Below are 27858 nucleotides of genomic sequence, written 5' to 3'. Positions count from 1 at the left end.
AACGGCTTACTAGTAGGATAACGTGTTGAAACGTTCTACTTTGAAGATGATTATCTTCATCTCGGTAAGACTATGCTCCCTAAAAATTGATGAATCCTGTACAGATAATATCTATACTAAGCAATGTGTCGTCAAAATTTCAAAGAAATTATAAGGAAATGAAACGACGCTACAGATGTTTTCAGACATTGCATCCAACGTAGACAAGAGCGTTGGACGCACGCAGGAAGCCCCGCTTTTACGTCGCAGATGTCGACAAAAATATCAATGAGATTTCCTAGGATAATCTCATACGTATTTATATCGTTAATTCGATCGACTAAGGAACAAGTGGTGAAGAACTATTAACAGAATCCAGGGAAGGTTTTACTGGCAAGTTTTATTACAAAACATCTAAGAACGATTTACATCGTAATAAAAATAATCGCGCTATCTCGTCGCGTGACATCCGCTCGAGGTCTCGGCGATTTCTAATCGATCTACAAATACTTACACGTACATATGTACAAAACTCGTGGCCATACACCACGTTGTCCATGTTATTTTCATCTCGTTAATATATTTTCTATGTTTATGATGTTATTATTTTACTAGTATAATGATTATTGCGCTATATTCTATAAGACGGAGCTTTTGTACGAACAATTTCAGGAACTTTGATAACAAAGGAGAGTACTAATTTTTATCATTAACTATCCACGAGTTTACGATTTACGACAATTATTTTAACCTACATTCTTAATCTAATTTTTATTCGCTCGCCTAATGATTGAGTTTTTAGTCAACATTGTTGATAACAAATTGTGATGGTAATTGGATCGCGGATCTTTGTGCAAATTCATATTTTCATGGATACAATAATACAATTGAAAGATTCGATACAACTGAAAGGACTTGTGCAAAAGTTTGTTTCTATCTATCAAATATCATCGATAGTACTGTATTTGGGATATTTTATATATTTTTATGTCGTATGCATTCTTTGAATTTTCGTATCTTCGAATCACTCATAATTGCATAAAAATCCGCAGTTTTGTGATAATGAATATTAATGACGGTGGAATTTAAGATTCCTGGATTCAGTAACTCGTCTTACTCTAATACATGTATTGCACGCTTTTGGAAGACTAAAGATTCTTTGCTCGAGATCAACGTGACAAATATTGTACTTCGTGGTGAACGCTTCGCTACAGCCTTTCAACCTCTGTGATCGAGTTTTCGCTTTTCCTCGATTTTATACTCGATCCCCGTAGCATGCTACTCCTTAAAGGCTCACCACGAAGCGACGCTCTCATCGAGTTCCTCGCACTGCATCTAGAAAATGATCGGAACATGGCGACCGGTGGTGTCTCCTCGTCCTCGCGTTTCCTGTCAAAACATTGCGTTTAAAAATATTAAATCCAATTGCTTAAAGATTTGAATAACTACCGAATTCGATCCTTCTCTTCTGTTCAAAATATTTAAAAAGCAATTGAAGAAAGAAGATAGTCCAATTTTCTTCTAAGGGACTTAACAAATTTTAAGAAGAAAATAATACAAAAGCATGAAGATGTAGGTCTAATAGAATGCTTGAGAATCTTGAACTTCGAGCTTGAAGACCTGTGAATATGTTTAAAAAAAGGAAACGGAAAGTTCCTTTATGTGACTTTACCTTCCGATACAAGGTACATCCCACATCTTCTGATCTTTTCCAAAATCCTCGCCGTCCTGCAGCGTCTGCGGAAGATCCTTATTCAATGTTTCCGGCAAAAAGAGAGTCAGAATACCGCCCATAATTCCGAGTGTACCCAGCACAAGAAGAGGCAGGAACGACGACACAACATTGAGATACACTACGAACGGTGCGAGGATACTAGCAACGTATCCCATTATGTGTATCAAGGCTACACCCTGAGCTCTAACCACAGTTGGTAATACTTCAGCCGCATATTGGAGGCCGATATTATACGAAATGTTTATCCAAAATCGACCGAGAATTGCCAAAGAGGCTGTATATATACCTGAAAATAAAATTTCAGCATTAGTTTCTAATTCTAATTTTTCATGAAAAAATTTTAGAAAATTTTAAGAAATAAAAAGGAAAGAAATTATTTTATCTGTCTGTGATTGGATTTGTCTGATTTCCTACAATAGTTAATACAAGCATTTAGATTTTATAAATATTCCAAAATACACATTTTCTTCCTTTCAAAAAGCACAATGTTATACAAATGAAAAATATTTGTCTGATTAAGTCAAAATTATCGACTTACCCTATTTTTGCCTTGATATTGTAGGTTGTTTAGAAGATTGATCAGTAATATAGAAGGTTGAGTATGTAAAAACGAAATATACGAACTATTGGAAACGGCAGAAGCCCAGATGCTGAAGATACCGGAAATGACGAGAGAACCACACGCCAGCCATCTTCTGCCCCATCGATCGAGAACGAGCGTGAGGAACGTGTCAGCAGGCAGCTCGGTTGCTGCAGCAATCGTAAACGTAACAAACACGTCCAGACCTAAATTATCGACGTTTCGTACGTGACCATCGAACACCAAAGAAATCGCCATCCTATATTTCGTAAAACAATTTCATATGATAAAGGAAGGCACACTATCATATTTCATATGAGAAGCAAATTCCTTGCTTCAGAAATGAAGCGTTTTTAGACAAAAGATATAAAACTGTTCGTGAGATTTTTACAAGATACAATTGAATTACGTTACGATTTTACGTTAATCTATTTGATATCTGTTTAATAGCGATACGAACCAAATAACAATAAATAGAATCGTGATATTTCGTAGTCGTGGCGTTCTAAATAGATCCAACACGGAGTACGTTTTGTCTGCTTCCTCCTCTTTGCAGATTCTGGCACAGGTTTCCTGTTATTAGCAAATTTTTAGCTAGTTAATGTCGTTTGTTTGTTTTTCTTACAAATTTATGTGAATTTGTTATGTGTACAAAAATTACGATAAAATTCGGAAGAAAGTTTATTATATTTGCATGAGACGATGCTTTCAAAATCGTTTACTTGAACGTTCGCAAATTTTTGCACTTTACTTTATAAAACATCAAACCTCTGAAAGTTGATTATCTCCTTATATCGTACATTAATGTCAATATTGCCATAATCTATTCATAGTCTGAGTAGTTTTTAAGTGTTTAAGCTATTTATAAAAAAATTCTCAAAGATAAACACAATGTACAAATTCAATAAGTAGCACAGAAATTAACAGAAATTTATCGCTGGCAATTTAGGCGATGAATAAGATATAAAACTACTAGATTGTAAACAAATTTTCAATTACGTAAAAGATCTAATTAGAATGCATACTTCTATTCAAAGAAAATGATTATATACTTAAACGCATATAAATCGGTATTTATAGAACGCGCATAAAGTGGAAAGATTATAAAAGTACAAAATACGGGAAAGATTGCAATAATCGGTTTCTTTACCCGGAATCGTTTATAGATGTCATCAGGCACTTTTGTGCCGTTTATTCGCTCGAATTTACCAAGGATTTTAATGGCCCTGTCTATCTGACCTTGGCTGACCAACCATCGAGCGCTTTCCGGTATCAACCATGGCGTCACTACGGCTAGAACAAGAGGAACCGAGGTGACAATACAGGTCATCCTCCAGTCGGCCAAATAATAGGCGATCCAGGGTAGAATGCAAGTTGCAAACGTGAAGAATATTGCGATCGACATGTTTGCCACGAATGTCCTCCATTTTGGTCCAACGTATTCTAATACTGGAATAAAAAATATAATATTTAGAAGAATCATCTGTGAAAGAAATATTCTGTGAATAAAGAATGGAACAATATATTAGGTTGCCGCAAAAGTTTCTTTCGCCTCACAAGAAGATGATAGATGCACACCATTTTTCGTTTTATATTATTTTATTGAATTATATTCACTGGGACAAAATAGATCATACGTAATTCAATAAAATAATATAAAACGAAAGAAAATTTTGGAGCAACCTAACGCAATATGAAGAAGAAAAATTTGAGTTACAAATATATAAAAGGTAGATATACAATATATAGATTAATTTAACAAACGTGTTTAGTTCTACCATTAAATCGTGTTTAGATCTAATAACAAAGACTTTCATAATTTCCCGATGATTGTTCAAGCCCATTTAAATTTCCGTAAGTGTTTCGATACTTATCGACAAGAATATGTTTCTATTTACGAATTATATTTTTTAAAGATACAAAAGGTATAATCACGCGTAACTAACAATAAATTAACTATGAAGAAACGGAGGCATCGTTAGAGTCAAAGGATCATTTACATAATTCGAACATGAGCGAGTTACCTCGTTAAACTATTTATGATTGTTATTGAAGGATCGACAAGCCTGAGATACACATTTATATCGAAACGAACATTCTCTACGGAAAGTCGAGCCTAATTCAATGAAAACAATTGTCTTCCTGAACGAACATATCGATATATATCCACAGTGCAATGACAAGTAAATATTACTCTATTTTCGTACAAGAAAACAGATTAAAACGATGAGAAGTTATCTAGAACAATTGAACTGACCTTCACGATGAATGAATCTCGCAATTTCACGAATACGTAGACGAAATTAATGTCTGGTGCGTATACGTCCAATAAATTAGAAACGCAAGGTTGTAACTCTTTAATCGTATAACAGGACAGGATGCGGTAAACACGTGGAAATATATCATAGTGAACAACGTCTATTTGTAGTTGACGTAAAATAGGGAGTAATTGCTCTTAATGAAGCAACCGTGTTAGCCACTTAATAGTGGCTTGCTTCTAATCCGGAATCACCTTCAATTAGTTGTAACTAGTGGCTTTGTTATAATTGCCGCTCGGTGGGTTTTTTTTTTTTTTTTTGTCTTATTATAATTGCGATTCTCGAACCATGTTTACCATGGAAGTCGCTTACTTATTTAAAATCACTTCGTACCACTGAATTTTACTTTTCATGCTTGATAATGAACCAATTTATAATTCATAATAAACAAAAATGACGAACGTTCGTTTAAATGACGAGTTTCAGATATTTCTGTCCTCTAATCGCTAAAAATATACACAGCTCCTTTTAGCAAAGTTGGTGTTACGAAAAATTACCTGAATTAATTTTTATTAAATAAAATAGCTACAGGACAATTCCACAAGTCAGATATTTTGAGCAGACTTCTCGGAATTTCCTGTTTAATTCACCGTAAATTTTCTCAATACGCTCTGAATCTTTTACGTATATATAACGTGTCTATACGTAACTTTTAATTCATCATTTTCTTCTAATTCTAACAAATAATGTTTAAAAACTCCGACTACATTTTGGATTATTATCTCGCACGAATATAACATTTTAAGCTATTAATCGCTTTCCTGAAAATCTGGGTCAGTTCTCAGCTTCGGTACGAGACCATCAAGTATCCTAATACCCATGAACTATGAAGTAATTTTCCAAATTATATCCAACGTCTAATACTTTTCTACATAGGAATTTAATGAAAAATAAGAATAGAAGAACCTCGCGTTACAAAAATCAACTTCCATGAAATCTAGATATTATTTATGCTGTCTGTAATTTCAACATTTTCTTTTCCAAATCATCATCATCATCATCATCATTGCGACACCCATTCTAAAATATATATATTATTAATTTAATAGAAAATAAGAGTAGAAGAGCCTCACGTTATAAAAATCAATGTTCATAAAACCAACAAAATATCGTTCTTTAAATATACGTATCATTCGGTTTATATTGCCATTAAAATGATTCCCTTTACAACACGTAGATAGGGCGAGGAGATCTCTTCTGAAGAAAAGATATTATTCTCATAGAAAGGATACAGAAAGGAAAAGAAGACGTAAAGAAGCTTCTGTGAGACCACTCGTTTCATCACTTCGCCTCTCAAGGTTTATTGCCTTCAACGTTACATTATTCGCGCAGAAAAAGTATTCGCTTTTCTCTCAGCTGTTTCCGTCACCCTGCAATTTCGTATCATGTTACCGTTCGATCAAAAGCCACGACTCATTTACTGTAAACGAAGATTCCGTGTGGCACGGTTAGCAAAGATAAATTACAGACGATCGTATTAATAATAATAATCTGACCGATATCTCGCGTGTTCGCAATGCGACCGATCGAGAAACGCGAGCACCGTCCAACGCAAGGACGTTGTTAACGTTTCGAAACTGATTAACGTTCGTTCTCTTCTTTCTTTTCTTTCGTCTCTTCCTTCTCGCCTGTTAGCTACAGTGGCTCGTAAAAGTATCTTAGCATTTATAGACATTTTTTATTTATATATATTTATTGTATATTATGGTGTCATAATTAGTACAACAAAGTATTATTATATTTTTGTTATATATTCATAAATATATTGAAATTTCATTAGGATCGTAATAAGATCGTATAATAATTATATCGAATATGTCAGAATTATATATAATTATATAAATATATATTTCACAGTGATCACAAAAATATTTAATTATAAAAATAGTCAAACATTTATTATATTAATAAATCTCGATATTTGATAAACATTCATTACATGTTTAAGATGACTGTTCATGCTATATATTTGTGCTAAGTAAATGTTTGCAGTAAATATCTCGTAACTTCTATGTGCATCTTCAGAAATGTTTCAAACTTTAGCAATATAATCATTACAATACTAACGACATTTCAGAATGTTTTATATAACACATATTGTACATACATAAAATTTTTCTGTGGTAAATGTGTAAATGCTTTTATAAACTACTGTGTTTACACGCTTTGCAGTCTCGTTGCATATTTTCCTCCCACTGTTAGGATTATCTGCAGTTTATATATGAGTTGTACGAAGTTGATCGAATTCTATGCTTTCAACGAACTGATCGAATGAGTTTCTGCTTGAATAAGTTATAAATCGTGGCGGGAAGAAAGGCACGTGTTATTGATATCGAATGGTTAGTTGGAATGTTGAATAGGAATTTAAAGAACCAACTCAAACTTTGTCGATAATAAATATATAGAAAATATGACTACAAATAACACGTAAAAAATAATGGAAATATTCTATAGGATATTTGAATGTTTATTAGAGAATTTTAATAATAATATGGAATAATAATAAAGAAGAAAGAAATTCGATGATACTGAGTATATTACTGATAGTTACTTACTACTGGAGCTTCATTTCAAAATTTCAGTGATTTTTATTAATACAAAATTAACATTAATATAAATAAAAACAAAATCTGTTATAAATGATATAAACGAACTTTTTAACTAAATATCGTTGGAAAAAAAAGAAATGACACAAGTACACATACGGAACAATACAAAAAATTCACATCTATCTAGAGAAATTTCTTATGAATTTCGAAGTCTGTACGAATACGTATACTAATACGTAAGGCTTCTAAAGCTTCAAAGTTTTAATATTTAAAAAAAAGTACAAAAATATTTCTATTAAAATATGTACATTTTCCACAGTATTTTCTATGCATTTTCTACAATTATAGATTTCCTCATTCCTATCGATTTTCCTCTGGTTGTGAAACCTTCGCACAATCACGTCTCTTTCATTTTATCTTCGCTATGCTCGATTATAAATACGGAACCGAACATTGAATTATTTGCAAATCAATGAATCCGATGATGTAATTTATTACGCGCTCGAAACGAATTAGCATCACTTATCTTAGTTTCAATCAATATCTTACTTTCTCAAGTCATTGATTAAAATACGATCTACATTCGTACAGATCGAGTCTTCTTTCACAACATTTCCGTCGAATATTCGTGATCGATCGTTTAATCGACCTTGACAATTAGAAAATTCGAACGCCAAATCATTAACGAACCAGCCACTCGCTCACGAATCTCGTCAACTTGGCCTAGTTTTGTCGAACAAATTGTAAATTTTTCCAACCTCGGTTTGAGTCATCGAGTCACGGTTAATGCACGTCACCTGAGTTTCGTTGGTCTCGATTTTCACAATTGGAATGCTGTCAGCGGGACAAACTTGCTATTCGATCAAGAAAACCCGTTTCAATGACTCGTCTGATGAACTGTCTACCGTTAAAGTTACGTTAGATCGGCGTGACGTTTATGCGTGCTTATAGTTTCTTCGTAATAGTTTCAATCAGCGTTTTCTTTTGGGTCTTAACGCTGCACTTCAACCCTTTCAGGGTATAAAATATCTTTCAAGACAGAGACTAGTCTAGATTTTCTCTTCAGTACAAATTAAAAATATTATATGATAATATTAGAGCAATAACTGGAAAATATATTTCTACAATATTATATTTGAAATTTTTTCATGTAGAGTTATAATAAAATTTTGTGTTATAAATTGTCTGTATCATAAATATCAGACAATGAATTATATCGATCTTATATTAAACAATTTATTAGAATTTTCAATGGAATATTTAAAATGTTACTTAATTGTTTTATATTATTATGTGATATTTTTAAGTATTTTAAATAAGTTTGTTAGAAGAAAATGTTCCTTAGCTTACAACAAGCGTTCATTTTAATTTTAATAAATCCATATACGTGTATATATATAGATGAATTTATAGTTGTGGAAGCGTTCGTTGTAAAACCATTCATTCGTTACCTTCGCTTTCTGTTGGGAAGTGGAAATTTATGAAAACCCTGGTATACTATAGTTGTCTAGAAATGAAAAGCAATTTTGAACAACTAACCCTCTGTAATCAGAATATTGTCTCGTTAAGAGAGAAAACAAAATTATAATTGATTGCGAGTATAGAGGGAAAATATAGGTATAGAAAATGATTGCGAAGTAAATACTTTTAGATATTATAAATATTCAACGGTATATATAAATCTAAATATCTTAAAGTTTGATATTTTTATCTTACATAAAATTCTTAGAAAATAGGAAAATTAAGTTTTCTCTCTCTCTCTCTCTCTCTCTCCCTCTCTTTGATATAAACGCTGCAGTTAAAAATTAAAAATTTATGACCTCATGTATATTCATATGTATTTCCGTACCTTCGTAACTTTGAACGGTTTTCAATCGCATTTGAATTGTTGCATGGCAACGTGAGTTCTGTTGCAAAATTCATATACTTGTAGAAAGGTCAGTCGTAAATCAAGCATAACAACAGTTTTACAGTGTGTTGTAGGGATTACTTTGTAATTTAAACTTGGAGATCTTTCTGCTTACAGTAATTACAAAAAGTAACTGTACACCATTATATTTAGAACAGCATTTATATATATACCAATTAATTAAGACTAAGTCTAAGATTAAGTCTAAGATTAATTATAAATACTTAATACTATCAAAACGAAACGTAAAACCTGATTTATGAAAAGAAAGGAAGAAAGACGCTTCATTGGGGAATAAGGGTACATACGTGCAAGTACTTTTTGTAGCCACTGTGTATCTTTCAAACTCAACTCCAAGGCAAAAAAGAAATAATTGAAAAACGATTACCTAATATGTACATCATAGTGAAGCAATTGTCGAAGGCGAATCCAACGAAGAAACGGCACAAAGTGAACTGCCAGAAGCTAACCGTGAACGCAGTAGCCACCCCGGCGAGAAACCCCATCAAATTAGCTCCGATCAAAGCTGGTATTCTTCCATATTGATCAGCGATCCACCCAAAAATTAATCCTCCAAAGATAGCGCCGATGAAGAAGATACTTTGAGCTATGGTTGGCAGCGCATCGTACTGACAAACCCATCCCAGCTGCAACAGAAAGCTACAGTCAAATGATTTATTTCTGATCACGACCAGCATCACAGGAATTTTATAGCAACTCCAACGCCTCGATTAAAAGAATTTTCGAACAAAGTTTCGAAATTCCTAATGAAACGCGCCTCTGTTCTTTTCTCTTTCCCTTTGAGCAAAAAAAAAGGAGAAACTTAAGACCTTGCGCGTTCTCGCATCCTTCTTCCGGATGCTTGCTACCCCTCGAGGAACAATTCTCCTCCTGACGAGCAACGCAAAGTTCATGGAAATCCACTGGAGCAAAAAGTCTTGCAGAACGTTTACAAATGGATATTAGCTGAGTTTATGTCGAACAAATCTGCGTGTTCGTGCTGTTTTTCGTTATAGCGTTTTATTAAGATTTCTTTTCAATCCGGCATTTTCAATTTCAGTTTTATCGCAACCTGGTTTTGCCAACTTTCATAACTCGACTTTTTTGTCCATTCTTTTTTTTTTTTAAGCATTTTTAGAAATACTTATTCGATTGTATCTTATTTGGCAGTGCAATGCTTGAATTTAGAATGTACTCTGTAATTTCACTACACGCACTAATTACTACTGCACTATGTACTAGTAATTCTGTTACGTACTATAATTTTCCTCTTTGGAAATCAACATTGTTAATTTTCCCATCTCTGAATTATCGATCTTTTCACAAACGTTTATTCGACCCTTTCCATCGTTTCTCTTTCTTTGCAAAAATTGTACACTACGCTTATTTTTTATCGAAATAGGTCATGCAAATAATCGAGTACGATATACACAGTATAAAGGGATTAATTGGTAGGAAGAGATAAAATAATCAAAAAGCAGGAAATTACAGGTCGAACGTTTCGTGTCTCACCTCGGATGCCACAGACGCATAAGGGACGGTGGTGTAATTAAATTCCCATCCTTGTTGGCAATCTTTCGTGGGCCACGATGGGTCCGGCACGTGGCTTCCATTTAGCAAAATCTCCGTGTAATTTACATCGTACATGCTGCATCTCGAGTAGCCTTCGTGGTTGACTGGAATCGCTAGCGACAGCCTGAAACGAAGGAGATGATAACGTAGATTGGTTCACGGTCTTCGATGCCGATGGACGTTCCGACAAGCAAGTGATTAACGTTCTATTTGAGACTCGGCAAAAAACATTGAGAATCTCGAATATTTGTTGAGTTAATAATACTCCATTGATTGTTAGTCGAGTCTGATAAAACGTACATGATTGGAATTTTATTCAAAGTGAAGAAAGTTATTTTCAATCGTTGCTGGATGTACGTTAATTGCTGCTTGCCTGTCTTTGCAAACTAATGTATTTTTCATCATTCTTTTCGATTATTATTGTCTCGCATTATCCTAGTATTAGCTTTTATCATGCGAATTTCTTGCGTTGTTTTTGTACCAGTTTGTAGAATATATAATAAACAATGCAATGAGAAATGTAAAATTTTGAAGAATTATTAAATTAGGTAAATTAAAGGAAAAGAAGTTCTGTCAAGAAAGTGAATCGGATGTAAAATCGAAACACACGTTAAAGAAAGATGATCCATGATTTGCGATCTCCGACGTATGTCGAAAACACTTACTCATTAATAACGAATGTCATTATGATAATTCGGTGACGGTAATTACATCTGTTATTCTGATGAACGTTACATAACGAAATAGGAAGTCGATGTCATGATGACTGACGCTGTCTGAATCAAATCAACCCTATTCACAACTAGATAATACTGTCAAACAATGTTTACATTATTATAATATGACACTTTGAAATCTATTTCGAAAGCTTCGTGAATCTCCATTGTCTTCCGATGAAATTATGAATTAATGACGTGATTTAATGATAAAGATTTTTATTATTACACACCATACCGTATTATTATATGCCAAATAAATAATAAAATTTTCATTAGGCTTGCTGTATAATCTGCTATATTGTCTTCAACCAGATAAACGCATCAATAATTTTGATAATGACTATCATCACATACTTTATCGAAAGAGAGAACATTGGTTCTGTTTAATCTTCGATCGTTGAATCATGGAAAGAAAACTTCGTGGCTCAGAGAAAGTTCTCCTTCAAACACGTACATAGCATAAAAATCGGTAACACACGGAAGTTCTACAGGAAAAAAAATCAAAAAGACTTGTTGAGCAAGGCAAGAACTTTCCAATAGAAGGTGAGCATAATAATAAATAACACTTGCACGGATGCTTGCGGAAGAGTCGTTGACTATATTAAACTTATACTAATTATGAAACAATGTAACAGTAACGGTACTAGTCGTAATTAACATACTATCGCTAACATTATCGCAATATCGAAATTTCTTCCCACAAGATCACCGATTAATTGCATCGATTTGCAAAATTCTTAGTGTTCGATGATTATCATAGTCGAGGAAAGGTACTTACAAGATATTAACATCCGCATCTAATCACATCTCGTAGCATCGCGACTAATCACGCGTATCGGCTGACCTTTACATAAAAATTGAACGAACGAACACTTCGAACGCATTATGCAATTGTACGTTACATTTTTCATTCGCCGGTAAAAGCTCTCGGAAACGAGATAATGAGCGAATGATAGGTGGCATGCACGAAAGAAACGAATGCTCGCCCATAAAATAGCTGAAAATGATTCGAAAAGTATACTAGCAAACGTTAGCTTCGTTCGAAGTAGATTCAAATGATAACTGACCAGCCGACCAGGATTAATCACAGCCTTTTAACAATTCTACCAATTTTTTGCTACTATACTATACTTATTTACTCCAAAGCTAAGATCCTACCTAGGCTAAACTAAACGTTAATTATGCCAAGACTCTCATTCTATGACTCATAGTTGGAAAATGCACTTATCTTATACGTAATCATTTATCAATTACTGAGTTTGTTAAGTTCTGTTCTTGTTTGCTCGAAGGAAAAAATCTTCCATTAATTAATCTTCGCTGCATCGTTGTTTGCTATTGTCTTTCGTCTAATCGACAATTATTTACCTATTCCATCGTCGTAGAACTTTTCATTTCTGATTCTATAATCTGATACTTAATATCATCGAATTTATTTTTAAGCACGTACGATATTAGGTCGCGGAACTTCTGAAGAAATCTGAAAGTGCAAAATTGCAAAGTATACGCGTGATACGAAGAAATATATCAAACATCGGAAAGTGGCGCGTTTCATAACGTTTGATCGAGGCAAAACAATTTTCTATCCAGCTTCTAGTTTTTCGTTTCGCTTTCTTTATATCCTCAAAAATACGCGTAAAAAATCCGCAGGCTACGTATTATGACATAAACGGAATGGAACGAATCGATAATAAAATAAGTAGAAAGTAAGAGCAATGGAAGACATATTCGATTTATACTAAATATCCGCGGCTGTCTTGATACTTATGGCCAATCGTGTACATACGTTCAAGTTATAATTTCTAATACCATTAGAAAGTTACGAGAATTTTAATCGAGAACGAGCTCTATACCCTTTGAACGTAATTTGTTCGCCACTTAATCGCTGCACGCGGTAAACACTAACGAGCAGCTCTTAAACAAAAGTATTTGTACGTTATGATGAACAATGGGGCGACTAGGTTGTTGAAACGTTCACGACGCAGTTGTTAGCGCGTTCTCCAGTTTCATTGAAATTTTAATTGCATCAACGTAGTACGTTCTATGGTCGACGTCTTAACATAATTGTACGGATCGAATGTCTTTACGTAAAACTGTCCCGTGCACGTTGACAATTCGCGGCCAATCAACGATATCAGGCCGAATGTTACGTGCTCAACGCTATTTTTTCGCGTTCACGCTCTCATTGTTTGCGCGAAGGTTCAACGCGTTCGCGCGGCGTACGCGATAATACGCGCTCCGGGAATTTTATCCAGGGAACATTGTGCGAGTGCAACACGTTGCGACACCACATCCTTTGCCTCTCTCGAAACGTCTTAATAACGAATTATGGTGCAATCGAACCATACGCGTATAGCAAAAAGCAATCGTTTCTAGCCGTTCTCTTTGAACACCGCGAAGGTTAATTTGGAAACTACATATATATCCACGTATTGTATTCCTAACGATTGCCAAATGCTATTTTCGTGCATACAATGATGCCATCCTTTTGTTACGAAGGATTAGCATCAGAGAAATTTTCGGCTTATTACGCATATTGAAAATGTAACGTAAGATTCATCTTCTTTTTTCAGCAAATATGCAAAGATACGCACAGATGCGTTTGAGTATTAGAGCATCTACTGTTTACATTTATTGGAACGCTCTAGTGGATTTTACGCTGTAAAGCATACGATGTGGATGAAACGTCGGATTTAGGATAAAATAAGCAGAAGATAAAATCAGAAAAAGGATCTCGGCAAGACGATAGTATTAGGACAGCGTTAGGAAACGGTAGGCCAAGAAAAGCTGGTCGAAAGATGATCCGTAGAACTAAAGCAAAGCATTGAGACATCGATCTGTTTCATGGCACCGATGCGAATGAAAAGCGAACTAAAACTTAAAGAAGTTAGCAGTAAGATCGCGCGTTTAGGCACTAAAATGCCTATATACTAACTCGAAACTACGAAATGTTACTAATCTTCTATTTACAACGAAGCTCGTAAGTCTCGTGACCAATTTACGCGAAAAAAGAGCCAGCCGTCTCTCAAAAATCGCAAGATCTCCGAGTTAGAGACACGATGACGCGTTAATGAAACTTCTAATCTCTAAATCTTTAGAAAGAAATGCTTAAAAGCTGTAGATTCTTAATAAATAATCTACCGATTACGACGAAATCCCCTGATACTCGTAATCAATTTTACGCAGAAAACGAATCACCAAATTGGTTCTCGTAAAAATCGCAAGACCTTCGAGTTGCAGGAATGACGCGTTAACAAGAGCGTCGCGACGTATAATGTTTACAAAGTTTGCGTGGAAATTAACACAACCAGGAACAAACTGGATCGTTGTCACCGTTTACGATCGTGTATCCGAGATGAAAGAAACAGCTACCATTATGCAATCGATCGTTTCGAACTGGTAAACGACGTAGCGAAATAAAACTCGGTGTAAATCTTAACATACGTTCACTCGCAGGAACGTGTTTTATTGAAACTTTTACGACTCGCTACCGGCTGCTCCAGCCGTTGCATTATTTGAATAACATCGAAGGTTGTTGACCTAACAAGTGGTAACCGAACGAAGGTGCGATCCAATTGGATGTGGATGTAATTACACCTTGAAATACCTTTCGTCATCGAGCATTTCCAATTCCCCGCCGAGTGTTCTCCATTTTTACGCTTAGTCTTTACGCTCGATATCGTCGCGATTTGTAAGCACTCGCGAGGAACAGAATGTGCGATCGTCGCTCGTCGCCGTTTCGACAGAATTAACGTCGTTGGAATCTCACAACGATTGAGAAACTGCATATTTACCTCGTGCGAGAACGACGATGAACGAGTTATGTCTCGTTCGGGCTAATTTCTTTGAAGTATTTCTTTCAATTTTTAGTTTATTTTCAAATACTGAAGATCCAGTGTGGAGAATTTGCAGGTTTGATTTGAAGATGCGACAGTAATTTCAGGGAATAGAAACTTAATTCCTGCCACGGGTTGAATTTTTATCCTATTTTGATATCAGTCGAACGATTCGTGGCTTTCTTTCCAATTAAATGCGAATGATTATCACGTTATCGCGATATCGCGGTAACATTTAACGAACCTTTCAATTTCCTCGTCTTCAAATATGATTTTAAGAGAAAGAGGAGAAGGGCGGAGAGAAAGAGAGTCAGCGACCGTGCTTTTATCGGTAATTGAACGATACGCTAACGTAAAAAGCATTCATCGTGAGCATCGAGACGCCTGTGCACTGTACGCGTAACGATCCGTCCTTGAATCACGAAACACATATATTAAACATCGATGATGATAATAATCCTTCGTCACCGGCATCTTGTATTAATCGATGCGAGCAAGTGTTCCGAGGTGAATGTAATGCGGATACATTTTTCATCAGCATTGTTTACAGCTTTTACGTTTTCATTTCTACTACTAGATTTCCAGATTATATAACGTGAAATCTTCTCTAAGTTACCGATTTCAGCATTTTAATCTTTTACACTCCATGGTCGTCGCTTTGGTAACATCGACAAGGTGTAAATTGTTCTAACAAAATCTACTTCTATAATTAAATTTATAGTACAAATTATTTCTTGGTGTTTTCGTTGATAACAAAAGAAGAGAAGTTATTGCAAGAATAAATTCGTAGCAGAAATTATTCAATTTTGTTCTCATTGATAAAAAATGTGAAAACGAAGAAACTTACGCTATATAAATAAATCTGGTTTTATACGCACTGATTTAAAAAACAGAGAAAGACGTAAGAGCACTACGTAAAATAAAAATTCATAAATATTTATGACCGTCTCTACACGAGGCATAATTTTTTGTTTGAAAATTCCTTAGTAGAAAAAAGTGTTGAAATTACTGATCTATCGTATGACAAAGATCTCTATCTGTAAACGATGAAGCCGTACACGACTCATTAGAGCGTTTTCGATGAAAACGAAACTGATTATTTCCTTCTGCACGAAAACGAAATAGATAACAAAAGAAAAACGATCGCCTAGTCGTCGAGAAAGTACTAATTTCTCATGCAAGGTAGATAAATACCGTGACAGACATTGTACACCGTACAGTAGAATGAATCAACGTTTTACACGTAATTCATAAAAGCAACAAGACTCCGCATTTCCCTAATTATATGTTACGAACAATAGAAAGATTCCGACTCAGTTGCCTTGGATTCTTATGTACATTTACAAAAGGTACAAATACTTTTATCTGATGGAGCGATCAGATCATAAACGGAAATATGCACTGGAATGATACGAGAGAAATCCCAAATATAGTCTTGAATCTAATTTTACTTTACAAAGAACTGTGTTAAACTTTGCTCTTAATTTATCGAGCAGAGTGATCGATGAACTTGAATCTTTATAATCCTATCTGCCTTTATAAACGATAAAATGTATCGGAAAATAAGTTCAGTTAGTGGATTTCTTCTATGTGCATTTTTACGAGATTATTTCTCTGCTCAGTAAACGAAGTCAATATTGAAGCCGACACGATGGAACGAATCATTTTTCGCCATTATCGATCTTAGCTTTTATCTCTATGACAAAGAATTATCAAATCATCGAACAAATAGCTACAGACCCACTTGAAACGAATAAACAATAGCATTAAGGATAGATCAACTATAACGGACTAATTGATTTTTACAAAAGAAATTAATCTTTTATTTTATCCTTCTATCGTCTATTTCTATCCGATAAACAACATTTCTTGATTCGCGCGCTTCGACTTATCAACGCTTCTGCTAAAACAAACAACAACGATAAGATCTAAAGGTGCGACTAAGATCTAAATCCAAGCGAAAGAATGCAAACACTTACTTGCAGATATCAATCTTAATTTTTTTAGTTGGACCCTATTTTGCAAGAGAGTAGGATGTTCTACGCACCTTTCGTTCGCTGTGAGATTCTGCAGTTCCGGTACCCAGCACCAGTGATCATCCGGTATCAGCGTGATGAAGATCTGCGAGAAGTAGACCCATGCGACGAACGAAGCAAAAGGGATCATCAGAATAAACAGGATCTTCTGATAAAGACCGAAGTCCCCGACGTACGGCAACAATTCGTCGAAATCTATGTCTTTCGTCTCTTCTTTGACACTTCTGTCTGCTTCTCGCGTTTGAGGGTTCATCGAGTTGCAACAGGTCACCGCGTTATTCTCGCGGTCGTTCAAATGAACGGAAGTTCCAAATTTCTCTTGCGGTGGCATTTTCTCGGAAATCATAAATTAATCGGTCGATTTGAACGAAAAAGCGACCGATTATCGCTATTGGCAGCGAAATCGCTTTCCTTCCATCCAAGTCGCCACCAATCTCGCTTCGGTGATTCGTTTCGCAAGAAAAAATCGCGAATTTTACTGCTTACGTTGCCGAACACATGGTCTTGTACGTGTTTACCTCGACGTTGGCGATCAAATTTTTCACTCGATCTGGTTCGAAAGACTACGATTTTCACGGACGAGGGTCGACCGCGTGGACTCCGTTCGTCGTCGACATCGCGCGAATCAAATGACGAAAATCTTACAAGAACTGTAACAGAGTCAGGCTAGTCTGAAACGATCGATATATAGGAGGAAAAGGAGAAAACTGGACAAATCTTGACCTGAAGAGTTCGTAACTGAAACGATCAGTCTTGTAGCTGGCTATATAGCCGCCGACCGAGAGGTACTTACTCCCTCTCTTCTCCGTGTACAAGTAGAATTCAGTGCTCTGCAAGTGGCATTGAACAGAGCGGGGATCGCGTCAATCATCATCGTCATTGGCGTTTGGCTAATTTCTTTCACACTCTCCCCGAAGACAGGTCAACAAGATCGTCGGATTGTCGGTTTGCCTCTTCCTGTTTTTTCTTGTTCCGCCGTTTATTTATTCGTTTAATACCCTTGGAATAAATGATCAAAGAAGTGGAAGATGAAATGGAAAACTTGGAGACTATGGATCAGGTATGACGGTGTGAAAAATGTTTACAAATTCGCCACTTTATGGTCCAAAGAATCTGTTGATGTTTAAAAGAATTTTATCTGATATTGGATATACTAATATCCTTTATCCTAATATCTTTTATAACTAACTAATAAATAATAATAAAAAGTCTAACTCTAATCTAACTCTAATAATAAAAAAAAAGCTTAAAATTTCAGAGGATATATCTTTATTCTATTAGTTTTATGTAAAAACTGTAGATCCTATATCCTATAGAACTGTAATAATACATATTTTCAAGTAATATATATTTACTCTTCCCTCATTTCTACTAAATGTCATGTCGATTAGTCATAAATTTGATAGGCATCTCGGAGATGAAGGACTTTAAGTAACTTTTGCATATCTAAAATCGTCTCTTTTGTTGAAAGTTCTCGTAACTATCCTATTACTGTCTACAATTATCAATTATAGTGAAAAAAGGTAAACAACCGACTGTGACTCTGACTCACACGATTCGCACGATTATGCATACCTTAAGGTGAGGTCTTTTTGCTAGGAACAGCGTAGTCTCATGGACGCCCATGCTGATTCTTTTCTCTTAGTTTTTATCTCTGTTCCATTTTTGCACCTTACATAAAATTGAAAATGAATGGTATGAACGCGACATCGATGCGCCTTTATCATTTCTGCAAGGAGCATCATCTGTACGTATATATCAGACAGTTGATTTGACGAAGCCCATTGGACGAAGAAATTGTCTCAAAAAAGCGATAATGAGCGGAAAACCTCTGATAAAAATTGTTGAGTTGGAAAACAGTACAACTATTAAGCGTACAATGTAATGGAAATATTATATTATAGCCCTTTGCAGTTGACATACTCGATCGAAGCAAATTTATCAAGTATTATTATTATATGCATATATCTAAATAGATAGATATTAATAAACAACAGATTATCTGGAAGTAAATATATTTTAGATTAAAGAGTAACAGACATTTACAATACTTTTCGATTACAGAATCATAAATGTACAAGCATAATAAAAGCGTATCGTCATCATGACGGCATTCGAATTTGTAGACAATTTTATTATGCTGTCACAGCGCCGACATTCAAATGCAAAAGGATAATAATTATTTTTATTACGCACTAGACATAATAATAATAATTTATTGAATATTATACAAAGTGTTTCATCCAACTTAATGAATTAAAATACATGTCCTTTTTTATTATTACTAACTGTACCAATAAAATGATGCGGAAATGAAGTTTAGAATAGGAAGTTTTTTTCTAAATCATTGTTTTTTTCACTAAACTTCACGATCATCCATATTTTCTTAATAAGATGATATACTCTTTTATGAAGAATAAAAAGTTATTAGTAAAGAATTGTTCGAATACAGTTTTATTAAAAAACTAGTTTCATATAAAAACTTACGAAAAGTATACATAGCCTCAAAGAACGACGCGGAAATATTTAATAATTCATTTCGACAAATCATCAAAATATGTTTAGCATATATAAAATTTATGTATCAGTATAGCACCCAGTAGAGAATTACCGTAACACAGGAGTAATATATTTTTACGTAATTATTATTAATTTACATTCGTTTCTGTTCTAATTTAGAAGATTCATTGTATTGGCTGTTATGATTGATTAATTTGTTTTTATGTGTCACATAATAAAAGAAGTAGAATAAAAAACCACGAAGAGATGTACCACTTAAAATATTTGCTATAATCTAACAATGTTGCCATCCGAAACATTTCATACACGATAAATTATCGATCAAATTAGGTGACTTATTAATATAATAACGAATAATAAACAAACCTAACATTTTTTTATATACACTATTATTAATACCCATGACACGGATGTAAAGATAATGAAAACAAATCTCTCTCCTACAACTCCAGGAACTTAGTTCTATTCCATTATCGATATTTTGATTATTCACAGTAAAATTTTTTTACATCAACATTCATAGCAGTGTCAGAAAAAGGTTTATTTATGAATAGGATCTTTTAAAATACTTAGATGTGAATATTACCTGATTATACTTAAAAACGAAAACGGATGGTTAAAATCGACCTTAAACTATGCAGTGCTTTCAAGCTCCTTGTGTAAAAAAGTTTCAATATCCACTCGACATATAGGACAGCGTTTATTAGTACATAACCACTGATCGACACAGTCTATGTGAAATAAATGCATACATGGAAGCCTCCTGTATAAAAAAACAATATTAGAAAAATATAATTTGTGAAAAATTAATTGCTGAAATTAATTTACATTACGTATGAGAATTAATTTGTACCTGACACTTTCGCAGTCTTCGAATTCGGATAAACATATAGTACACTTTTCAATAGCGTCTTCACTATTTTCGACTTTTTTCTCCTATAAAACGAGAAAATGTCACGAAGTAAGGATGATATGATAATGAACATATACGTCAATTTTTACGTAATTTACCCGTTTGTACTTATGACGGAATGTGTGACTTTCTATTGACTCCTGTGTAGCACCGCAACTAATAGCGGCCATGCGTCGTAGGTCAACAAGGCGCATATAATTCTCAAGTTGCGCCGACATTTGACGCGCTGGATGCAGCAAACCCAAAGATGGAAATGGCATCATGTCGTGAGCATCAGATCCTTGCTGCGTGAAACGCATCTACATTACATAACAAGTATAAAAATATATAGAATTCAAAGTACTGTGTTTGAAAGCATACCAAATGAAGATGTTGTAACCAATTGATATGAATATGGTGTCTATGTTGTGGACCGGATGGTCTTCGATGAGGACTATAATGATGATACATATGATGTACATAAGGATGAACTGGCATTGAAGGCAGCATAATTGGTTGTGTTGGTAATTGGCCACTCAAAGGACTTTCCTAAGCACAAAAAAGAATATAAATCAATAATGCTAAAATTTAATAGAAACGAAAAGGAAATAAATTATAAATTCATTGTAACATTAAAATTATATGTATAATATAAATCTTGAATGCACTGAATTACCTGAATTATTTCGGGACAAGGCGGGCTAACGCTTGGTGGCCTTCTAGCCTCTGGATGACTATAAACAGTAGGTTGTTGTGGTGGTGGCAAAATTGGAGGCGGGAAATAATTTTCTGCAAATGTCATGTTTTCTGCACCGTTGCAACGATTATTCGCAGAATTAGCACTTCCATTGTTACACGTATGTTGGCTTGCTTGATGCACATGTGGATTGCATGACGTTGTACTACGAAATATAAAAAGTATTGTATGATGTGAAATTTCCAATATTTATTGTAATACTAACGTGTGATGTGTTGAGAATCTAGGATGAAGACTCCGCCTATGTACTTCTTGTACACGTTGTTGCATCCTCCATAGTCTTTCTTGTACTGGATGCATACGTGGTCTTAACATTCCTGTAGAAGCATCTATAAAAAAGAACAAATTCGAAATAACATCACTGAAAATTTTGTTAGTCTTTCTTTTAATTTTTCTATCATACCTGTACCTGGTATTTGATTATATCTTACAGGTATAACAGGAATTGGAATTCTATAATTGTGGTGTATACATCGACCGTGATATATATGGTCATGCAAGCAATAAGTGTTGTGCCCACTGTAAAAAAATTATTAAAATCAGTAATGAAGTGTATTATACATAAAATAATTTGTTATTCATACCTAGGTACATAGTCTGTAGTAGCCGGAGTTACTACTGAAGTTGTAGGAGTAGGAGGTGTATGCTCTTCATCTGATTCCACAGTTAAATCAACTACAGTTACTGGACGATTACCTTCCTCATTATTTTGTGCAGAATTTTGCTGTTAAAATATAGTAAAACGCTTTGTATCTTAAACTCTTAACATAAATTACATTTTTAAATAACTCAACATAATAAAGATATTTCACCTTATTATTATGATTTACTGAAACAAGAACTTCAACTGATCCATCTTCATCATCACTACTAGTAGCATCGTCACTACTCGAGGACCAATCTAATTGTAGATCAGGTGCTGACGGTGTATCATCATTTTCTATCCAATATAAAGTGAAACTATATAAATTATCTGTTTATTACTTTTTATTCATATATTATTCATGTGAAACAAAAACCATACTTGTTGCATGTGTAGAATGTTGCTGAGAATTAATTGTATTTGGCAAAACTGAGTGATACAAAGTATTGACTTCATTGGCACTGTCATTTTCCATATTTTGCATAACTCTGTTTAAAACATTTTCATTAATAATTATTGATCTAAGTACAAATCTAGCACAAAAAAATTTTATACTTAATTCTAAATTCATACTTGTTAGAAATTCCATCTGATGACCTAGATGGTCCAGCTACACCCAAATTATCAGAGTGTTGGTTGTTGAACGATTTACGGTCTTCATTTTTTCTACTTTTATGTTTTACTGGAGGATCACGTTCATGTAATATTCCTCCTGCTGTTTCAGGCCCACGTAAATAAGTTCCAAAAACAAAATTACTGTTTGAAGCAGTATGATGAGATGGATTTACATAAGGATTAATAGGAACCACATCTAAATCTTCTACATCACTTTCTGCAAATAAGTGATCATATTCCATTTCGTTGCCTGGAATGAAAAAATTGAATATTGAAGTTATTTATGATCCCTTTGTATGTAATTTATTTTCATGTGAATCATTTAACAAACTCCATTATTGCTTTATTTAGAAGAAATTCAATACTAAAAATATGAAAAAATGAATTAATATATGTCTTATATCGTTATTTCATCTCTACCTGAATTAAATCTTGGTTGCGGAGAAGGATCAACTGTAGATGTAAAAGCTGTATCAAATATATCTGCTAAAGAAGTAGAATTTGCTTCCATAGAGGAAGTTATAGATTCTGCATGATACAAATTATTTTGTTCGTCTGATTTAGTTTTACACCAAATATTTTCAGAACTTGCACTTTCTTCCATCCTGTTTGATAAATTCAATTAATTATCATTAACATAAAACGTTAATGAAAAAATATCACTATAAAATGTAAAATAGTTGAAATAAATTAAATAAAATACTAAATGATTGAAAAAATTGTATATTCCGGCAAAGAATATAGACATATTTTCTTTATTTCTCAATGACCAGAGCTTTCATTTATCTTAAAAAAAAATACACTCTAAATATATAACAATATTAGTCTTTTATCGTAATGAAAATAATTCGATAACACGTAATACATAAGGTATATATATATATATGTATATATACATATACATATTATATATATATACTAAGACATTTTTGTGCTATATATGAACAATGTAACTAATATAACTTTTTAAATTCAAAAATATAATTTTCTCCAATTACGTTTGAAATTATATTTGAAACCTTCGGCACTTGAAATAATTTTTATTGTTCCCTTTCAGAGATGCTTGTAGGAATGGTATCACGAAAGAATGGAAATGAAACACTAGAAACTGTTGAAAGAGCGTATACCTTGCAATTCCTTCGACGGTTTTGTAAAACGGTAAGGCTCTCTTCACCACGTCATTTTTATCAAGATATTTATTTTCTATACATCACTGTCATTTATGTCGTTCTATCTATGCCCATCAATGTTAACTTCGTAATCGAATCACTACAAATTTTAACAGACTATTCGATCCATATGAAAAATTTGTGTATAATTAAATTCTTATATCAGCAATAACAATAAAATCGAAAAAGGATTTATGTAGACTTTCTTTCAGTAATCTACATTTGGCAACTATGATACCATCAATCGTAACTTTCATTAACTACGCTCACTTTTTCGGTGGCCTCCGTTGATTATACAGCATGCTACCTTTTCTTTCTATAAAACTACCACTATATTTATTACCAATTTTCGGAGCATGAAGTTGATTATCCATGTGATACTAATTCTTTTATGATGTATTCGTTTAAATTTCTTACTGCATTATTCTAATTTTATATTTTTATTTAAAACGTATGTATTTGACGAAAGACGAGTAAGTCTGACACGATCTTATAATTAGGTGTCGTCACTTATATACTAGAAGCATAGAAGAAACCGCCCGAACATTGAGTCGTGGAAAATCAACATGAAAGACAAGAAAGTTTACGTTCTGCGCATGCATGACATGGTATGAATGTCTCAGAAAGAGATGGAGACACTCTACTCACCTGTATCCGTCTTACAAGAACAAGAACTTTGTTGTCTTCCATATTGATGTTTCATAACTCAACTTTCGGATGGTTTTCCCCAACGAGTGTCACGATCTGTTTATATGACCGCGAAGTCTAGTGTATATTTCAAAGATATAAATAGAGACAAAGCTAATCCCCTATATTTTTAGCAACGAGAGAGAAAAAAGTTGCGAAATTACGGAAGTTTTTCATTAATATTTAACTTCTAAATTATATGAAATCTATATATCTAGTTAGATTTTAAAGTATACCTCATCACTTCAGTATAAAGTATATCCCATTATTTCAAATAGAAATGTTATATCAAAAATAAAAAAAAGGAAATAGAATTTAAAAATAAACGAGAAACTATAGAAGTACTTATTTCTAATGTTTAATAATAAAGAAATAATAAATATTTGATTGTTCTGACGTGTCTAAAATCGCGTACAAGATTACCCAGCAATAAAATTTTTGCGTTGAAAATTAGCTTGAAGAAAATATTTTATAGAAGAATGGACCAATCAGTTCGATGTTCAATGTTCCTGTCATTTGACAAGTTCATAGCGAATCTGGAGCATTAGATATACTTAAACTATATGTATATGCGCTAAGTAAGTACAATTCGTCCGTGTATTTTCTTTCGAACTTGACCTCGCTCGTCCGCTGTGGTAGTCCTCTAATGGTGATCCTCTAATAATCCAATTTCGTTTATTGACTATCTTAAGAGAAACATCAATTAAAAGAATGGCTGTGGCTATCAGAACATTTTCAAAATTCACAGGTAAGATGAAAATAATCGTCCGATATTTTTCAATGTTATAAGAAGACCTTTGTATATTTCGAAATATAATTATAACATGTTTGTGAGATATCGTAATATTTCACGCCCATTTCTTGTGATACTCATGTTCTATCATTTTTTTAACTAAAAATACTTTAAATAAGTTCCATTTATGTTATCATTTTCAATTATATAAGGACATATGTAATTTTTCATAACTTAATATTTTTGACAATATATGGTTTTAACTCAGTAGATTTAACAATCTTAACTATTAATTAAACATTATATAATTCCATATTAAGTCTTTGTCTATTTCACATATTTGTACTTTGTAACAGAAGCTTCATAATTCTTTTCTTTTTATTATATTTTATTTATATCATACATATTAATTTGATTCTATACAACCATTAAACACAATGGCATAGTTTTTTTAATATGTTAATTAATCTGCTCTATCAGAATAAGTGTCATACTAATCATTGGATAATATACAATTAATGAACCTTGACCCAAAAGTTAAGAAATTTGATATTATCCCTATAAATAACATCTATTTGCAAATAATGTTTAAAGCAATGCCTTAAAATCTTTTTATGCCATAAAATATGTATTATTTTATTATTATTACATTTATTACAAGGAAGGTAGAAGTATATCAGCACCTACATTCTTTTAAAATCTCATTTCTTAAAAAAATGTTTAACAAAAAAAATCATTTCTTTTATGTTTTAGTCAGAAACTGTGGTAATTTATTGCGTACCCAAATAAGGTTCAACTATGTAGATACTAGGAAAAATTTAAAAATTGATTCCAATACCAAAGTTATATGTCAAGGTTTCACTGGCAAACAGGGGACATTTCATTGTCAACAGGCCATTGAATATGGTACTAAAATAGTAGGTGGTGTTAACCCCAAGAAGGCTGGTACAGAACATCTAGGAAAACCAGTTTTTAAAAGTGTGAAGGAGGTGGGAAAAGAATGTTCATTTTATATTTTATATATTTATAAATGTATTAATGTATTAATTGTGTTTTTCTTTTAGGCAAAGGAAGCTACAGGTGCTACTGCAACTGTAATTTATGTTCCTCCTCCAGGTGCAGCTGCAGCTATTATGGAGGCAATAGATGCAGAAATGCCATTAATTGTATGTATTACTGAAGGTATTCCACAACATGATATGGTCAAAGTTAAAAGACGACTTTTGGAACAAAACAAATCTCGTTTAATTGGACCAAATTGTCCAGGAATAATAGCTCCAGAGCAGGTGCAGATATTTAATATTTATCAGTATTTAAAAACTTGTATTTTACATACAAATTATATGCAAATTTTTAAATTCAAATGTATAACTATGTTGATACATATCTATATGGTAACATATAACAGATATCTATTTGTAGTGCAAAATAGGTATTATGCCAGGACATATACATCAAAAAGGAAAAATTGGTATTGTGTCAAGATCAGGAACATTAACATATGAGGCTGTAAATCAAACTACCCTTGTAAGTGAATGATATCCTTTTTGCTTAAAAAATATAATTCTTTTTTAAATAATACAATAAAAAGAGTTTTTTAGAATAATTTTGTAATAAGAAACTGTAAGAAAATTTTTCTTTAAGGCTGGTCTTGGGCAAACACTTTGTATTGGAATTGGAGGTGATCCATTTAATGGAACAGACTTCATTGATTGTTTGGATGTATTCCTTAGAGACCCAGACTGTGATGGTATTATAATGATTGGTGAAATTGGCGGCAGCGCAGAAGAATCAGCGGCGGAATATCTCATTCAAAATAATACTGTTGGTTGCTCTTCTAAGTTACTGGTACCCAAATCCTCATCCTATTTTAACTCACTGTTCCTTATATTCCAAGAATCTAATTCCAAGTTCTATATCCTTATAAGTGCAATTCATTTTTAAATATTATCGCATATGAATGTAATATGTCTGTTATAATCATAGGGAGGTAAAGCTAAACCAGTAGTGTCGTTTATTGCTGGTATTACTGCTCCACCCGGTCGAAGAATGGGACACGCTGGAGCTATCATTTCAGGCGGAAAGGGAGGTGCTCAAGATAAAATTAATGCACTCGAAAAGGTATTAACTTATTTGCTATTTACAATAAAACCCATATTTTCGGTATGATAAATATAAATGTAAATATGGTTTTACTTTATTTAGGCTGGTGTAATAGTTTCAAGGAGCCCTGCGCAAATGGGAAATGAACTTTTGAAAGAAATGACACGTCTTGGCTTGGTCTGTAATTAAAGACACATGCCACTATAAATATACATATGTAGTTTGCTTCATATGGATGTATCTTCATACAATAAATTGAAAGTATAAACAATGCTAGGACCGTCTAAGAAATCGACAAAACGATATAATGCATTGAAATGTGCAAATTCATTAAATCATTGATAACAGTGATTATGTTCATCAATATTGCGAGATTGCTCGATTATCTTATTCCTAAAAAGAATGCTTGCAAAGAAATATGTCACTTTGTTAAAAAACTAAATTTATGTTGACATTGTACAGTATTTAGAAAATATTTTTACTGATATAGCTTTTATTTTAAAAATTAG

At 33.4% G+C, this 27858-nt stretch overlaps 3 protein-coding genes across 8 annotated transcripts; 1 reads left to right on the top strand and 2 right to left on the bottom strand.

Annotated features, from left to right (window-relative positions):
• Nucleotides 1-359: 359 nt before the first annotated feature.
• On the bottom strand, nucleotides 360-18290 carry LOC122566786 (organic cation transporter protein). 4 transcript variants are annotated; one of them, XM_043724509.1, is made up of 8 exons: nucleotides 17242-18290; nucleotides 10583-10766; nucleotides 9459-9717; nucleotides 3445-3743; nucleotides 2755-2867; nucleotides 2339-2553; nucleotides 1652-2000; nucleotides 360-1368 (listed from the first exon to the last, which is right to left on the bottom strand). In XM_043724509.1, exons 1-8 carry the CDS (start codon nucleotides 17574-17576, stop codon nucleotides 1188-1190), a joined length of 1935 nt encoding a protein of 644 aa, XP_043580444.1. In that variant the 5' UTR covers nucleotides 17577-18290; the 3' UTR covers nucleotides 360-1187. The 4 variants fall into 4 exon arrangements, with proteins under 4 accessions (XP_043580444.1, XP_043580446.1, XP_043580447.1 ...); XM_043724511.1 differs by having other exon boundaries at nucleotides 9459-9730; nucleotides 17242-17379; XM_043724512.1 differs by lacking the exon at nucleotides 17242-18290 and adding an exon at nucleotides 13212-13235 and having other exon boundaries at nucleotides 9459-9730.
• Nucleotides 18291-19426: 1136 nt separating this feature from the next.
• On the bottom strand, nucleotides 19427-24322 carry LOC122566787. Of its 3 annotated transcripts, none has more exons than XM_043724514.1 (13): nucleotides 23785-24322; nucleotides 23078-23262; nucleotides 22616-22907; nucleotides 22424-22530; nucleotides 22212-22339; nucleotides 21984-22123; nucleotides 21803-21918; nucleotides 21605-21728; nucleotides 21319-21544; nucleotides 21024-21191; nucleotides 20762-20962; nucleotides 20604-20686; nucleotides 19427-20513 (listed from the first exon to the last, which is right to left on the bottom strand). In XM_043724514.1, the coding sequence occupies exons 2-13, from the start codon at nucleotides 23259-23261 to the stop codon at nucleotides 20384-20386; spliced, it is 1899 nt and encodes a 632-aa protein (XP_043580449.1). In that variant the 5' UTR covers nucleotide 23262; nucleotides 23785-24322; the 3' UTR covers nucleotides 19427-20383. The 3 variants fall into 3 exon arrangements, with proteins under 3 accessions (XP_043580449.1, XP_043580450.1, XP_043580451.1); XM_043724515.1 differs by having other exon boundaries at nucleotides 21809-21918; XM_043724516.1 differs by having other exon boundaries at nucleotides 20762-20947; nucleotides 23785-24320.
• Nucleotides 24323-25067: 745 nt separating this feature from the next.
• LOC122566796 (succinate--CoA ligase [ADP/GDP-forming] subunit alpha, mitochondrial) lies at nucleotides 25068-27620 on the top strand. Its single transcript, XM_043724554.1, has 7 exons — nucleotides 25068-25261; nucleotides 26000-26235; nucleotides 26311-26532; nucleotides 26669-26773; nucleotides 26891-27070; nucleotides 27233-27367; nucleotides 27452-27620. Exons 1-7 carry the CDS (start codon nucleotides 25225-25227, stop codon nucleotides 27536-27538), a joined length of 1002 nt encoding a protein of 333 aa, XP_043580489.1. The 5' UTR covers nucleotides 25068-25224; the 3' UTR covers nucleotides 27539-27620.
• Nucleotides 27621-27858: the final 238 nt, after the last annotated feature.

Source organism: Bombus pyrosoma, linkage group LG4 (genome assembly GCF_014825855.1).
Source record: "Bombus pyrosoma isolate SC7728 linkage group LG4, ASM1482585v1, whole genome shotgun sequence".
Lineage (NCBI taxonomy): Eukaryota > Metazoa > Arthropoda > Insecta > Hymenoptera > Apidae > Bombus > Bombus pyrosoma.
This window is presented reverse-complemented; position numbering and strand designations above follow the sequence as displayed.

What these genes read in the sequence shown, in the direction of transcription:
- LOC122566796 (XM_043724554.1), top strand. Translation starts at nt 25,225, where the DNA reads ATGGCTGTGGCTATCAGAACATTTTCAAAATTCACAG. An exon ending in AACATTTTCAAAATTCACAG is followed by an intron (nt 25,262 to 25,999) that starts GTAAGATGAAAA and finishes TTTATGTTTTAG; the next exon opens with TCAGAAACTGTGGTAATTTA. An exon ending in AAATTAATGCACTCGAAAAG is followed by an intron (nt 27,368 to 27,451) that starts GTATTAACTTAT and finishes TACTTTATTTAG; the next exon opens with GCTGGTGTAATAGTTTCAAG.
- LOC122566787 (XM_043724514.1), bottom strand. Translation starts at nt 23,261, where the DNA reads ATGGAAGAAAGTGCAAGTTCTGAAAATATTTGGTGTAAAACTAAATCA. An exon ending in AGATTCTCAACACATCACAC is followed by an intron (nt 21,545 to 21,604) that starts GTTAGTATTACA and finishes TATATTTCGTAG; the next exon opens with TACAACGTCATGCAATCCAC. An exon ending in CTTGTCCCGAAATAATTCAG is followed by an intron (nt 21,192 to 21,318) that starts GTAATTCAGTGC and finishes TTTTGTGCTTAG; the next exon opens with GAAAGTCCTTTGAGTGGCCA.
- LOC122566786 (XM_043724509.1), bottom strand. Translation starts at nt 17,576, where the DNA reads ATGATTTCCGAGAAAATGCCACCGCAAGAGAAATTTGGAACTTCCGTT. An exon ending in ACATCTATAAACGATTCCGG is followed by an intron (nt 2,868 to 3,444) that starts GTAAAGAAACCG and finishes TGCTAATAACAG; the next exon opens with GAAACCTGTGCCAGAATCTG. An exon ending in GGCTTCTGCCGTTTCCAATA is followed by an intron (nt 2,001 to 2,338) that starts GTTCGTATATTT and finishes TTTTATTTTCAG; the next exon opens with GTATATATACAGCCTCTTTG.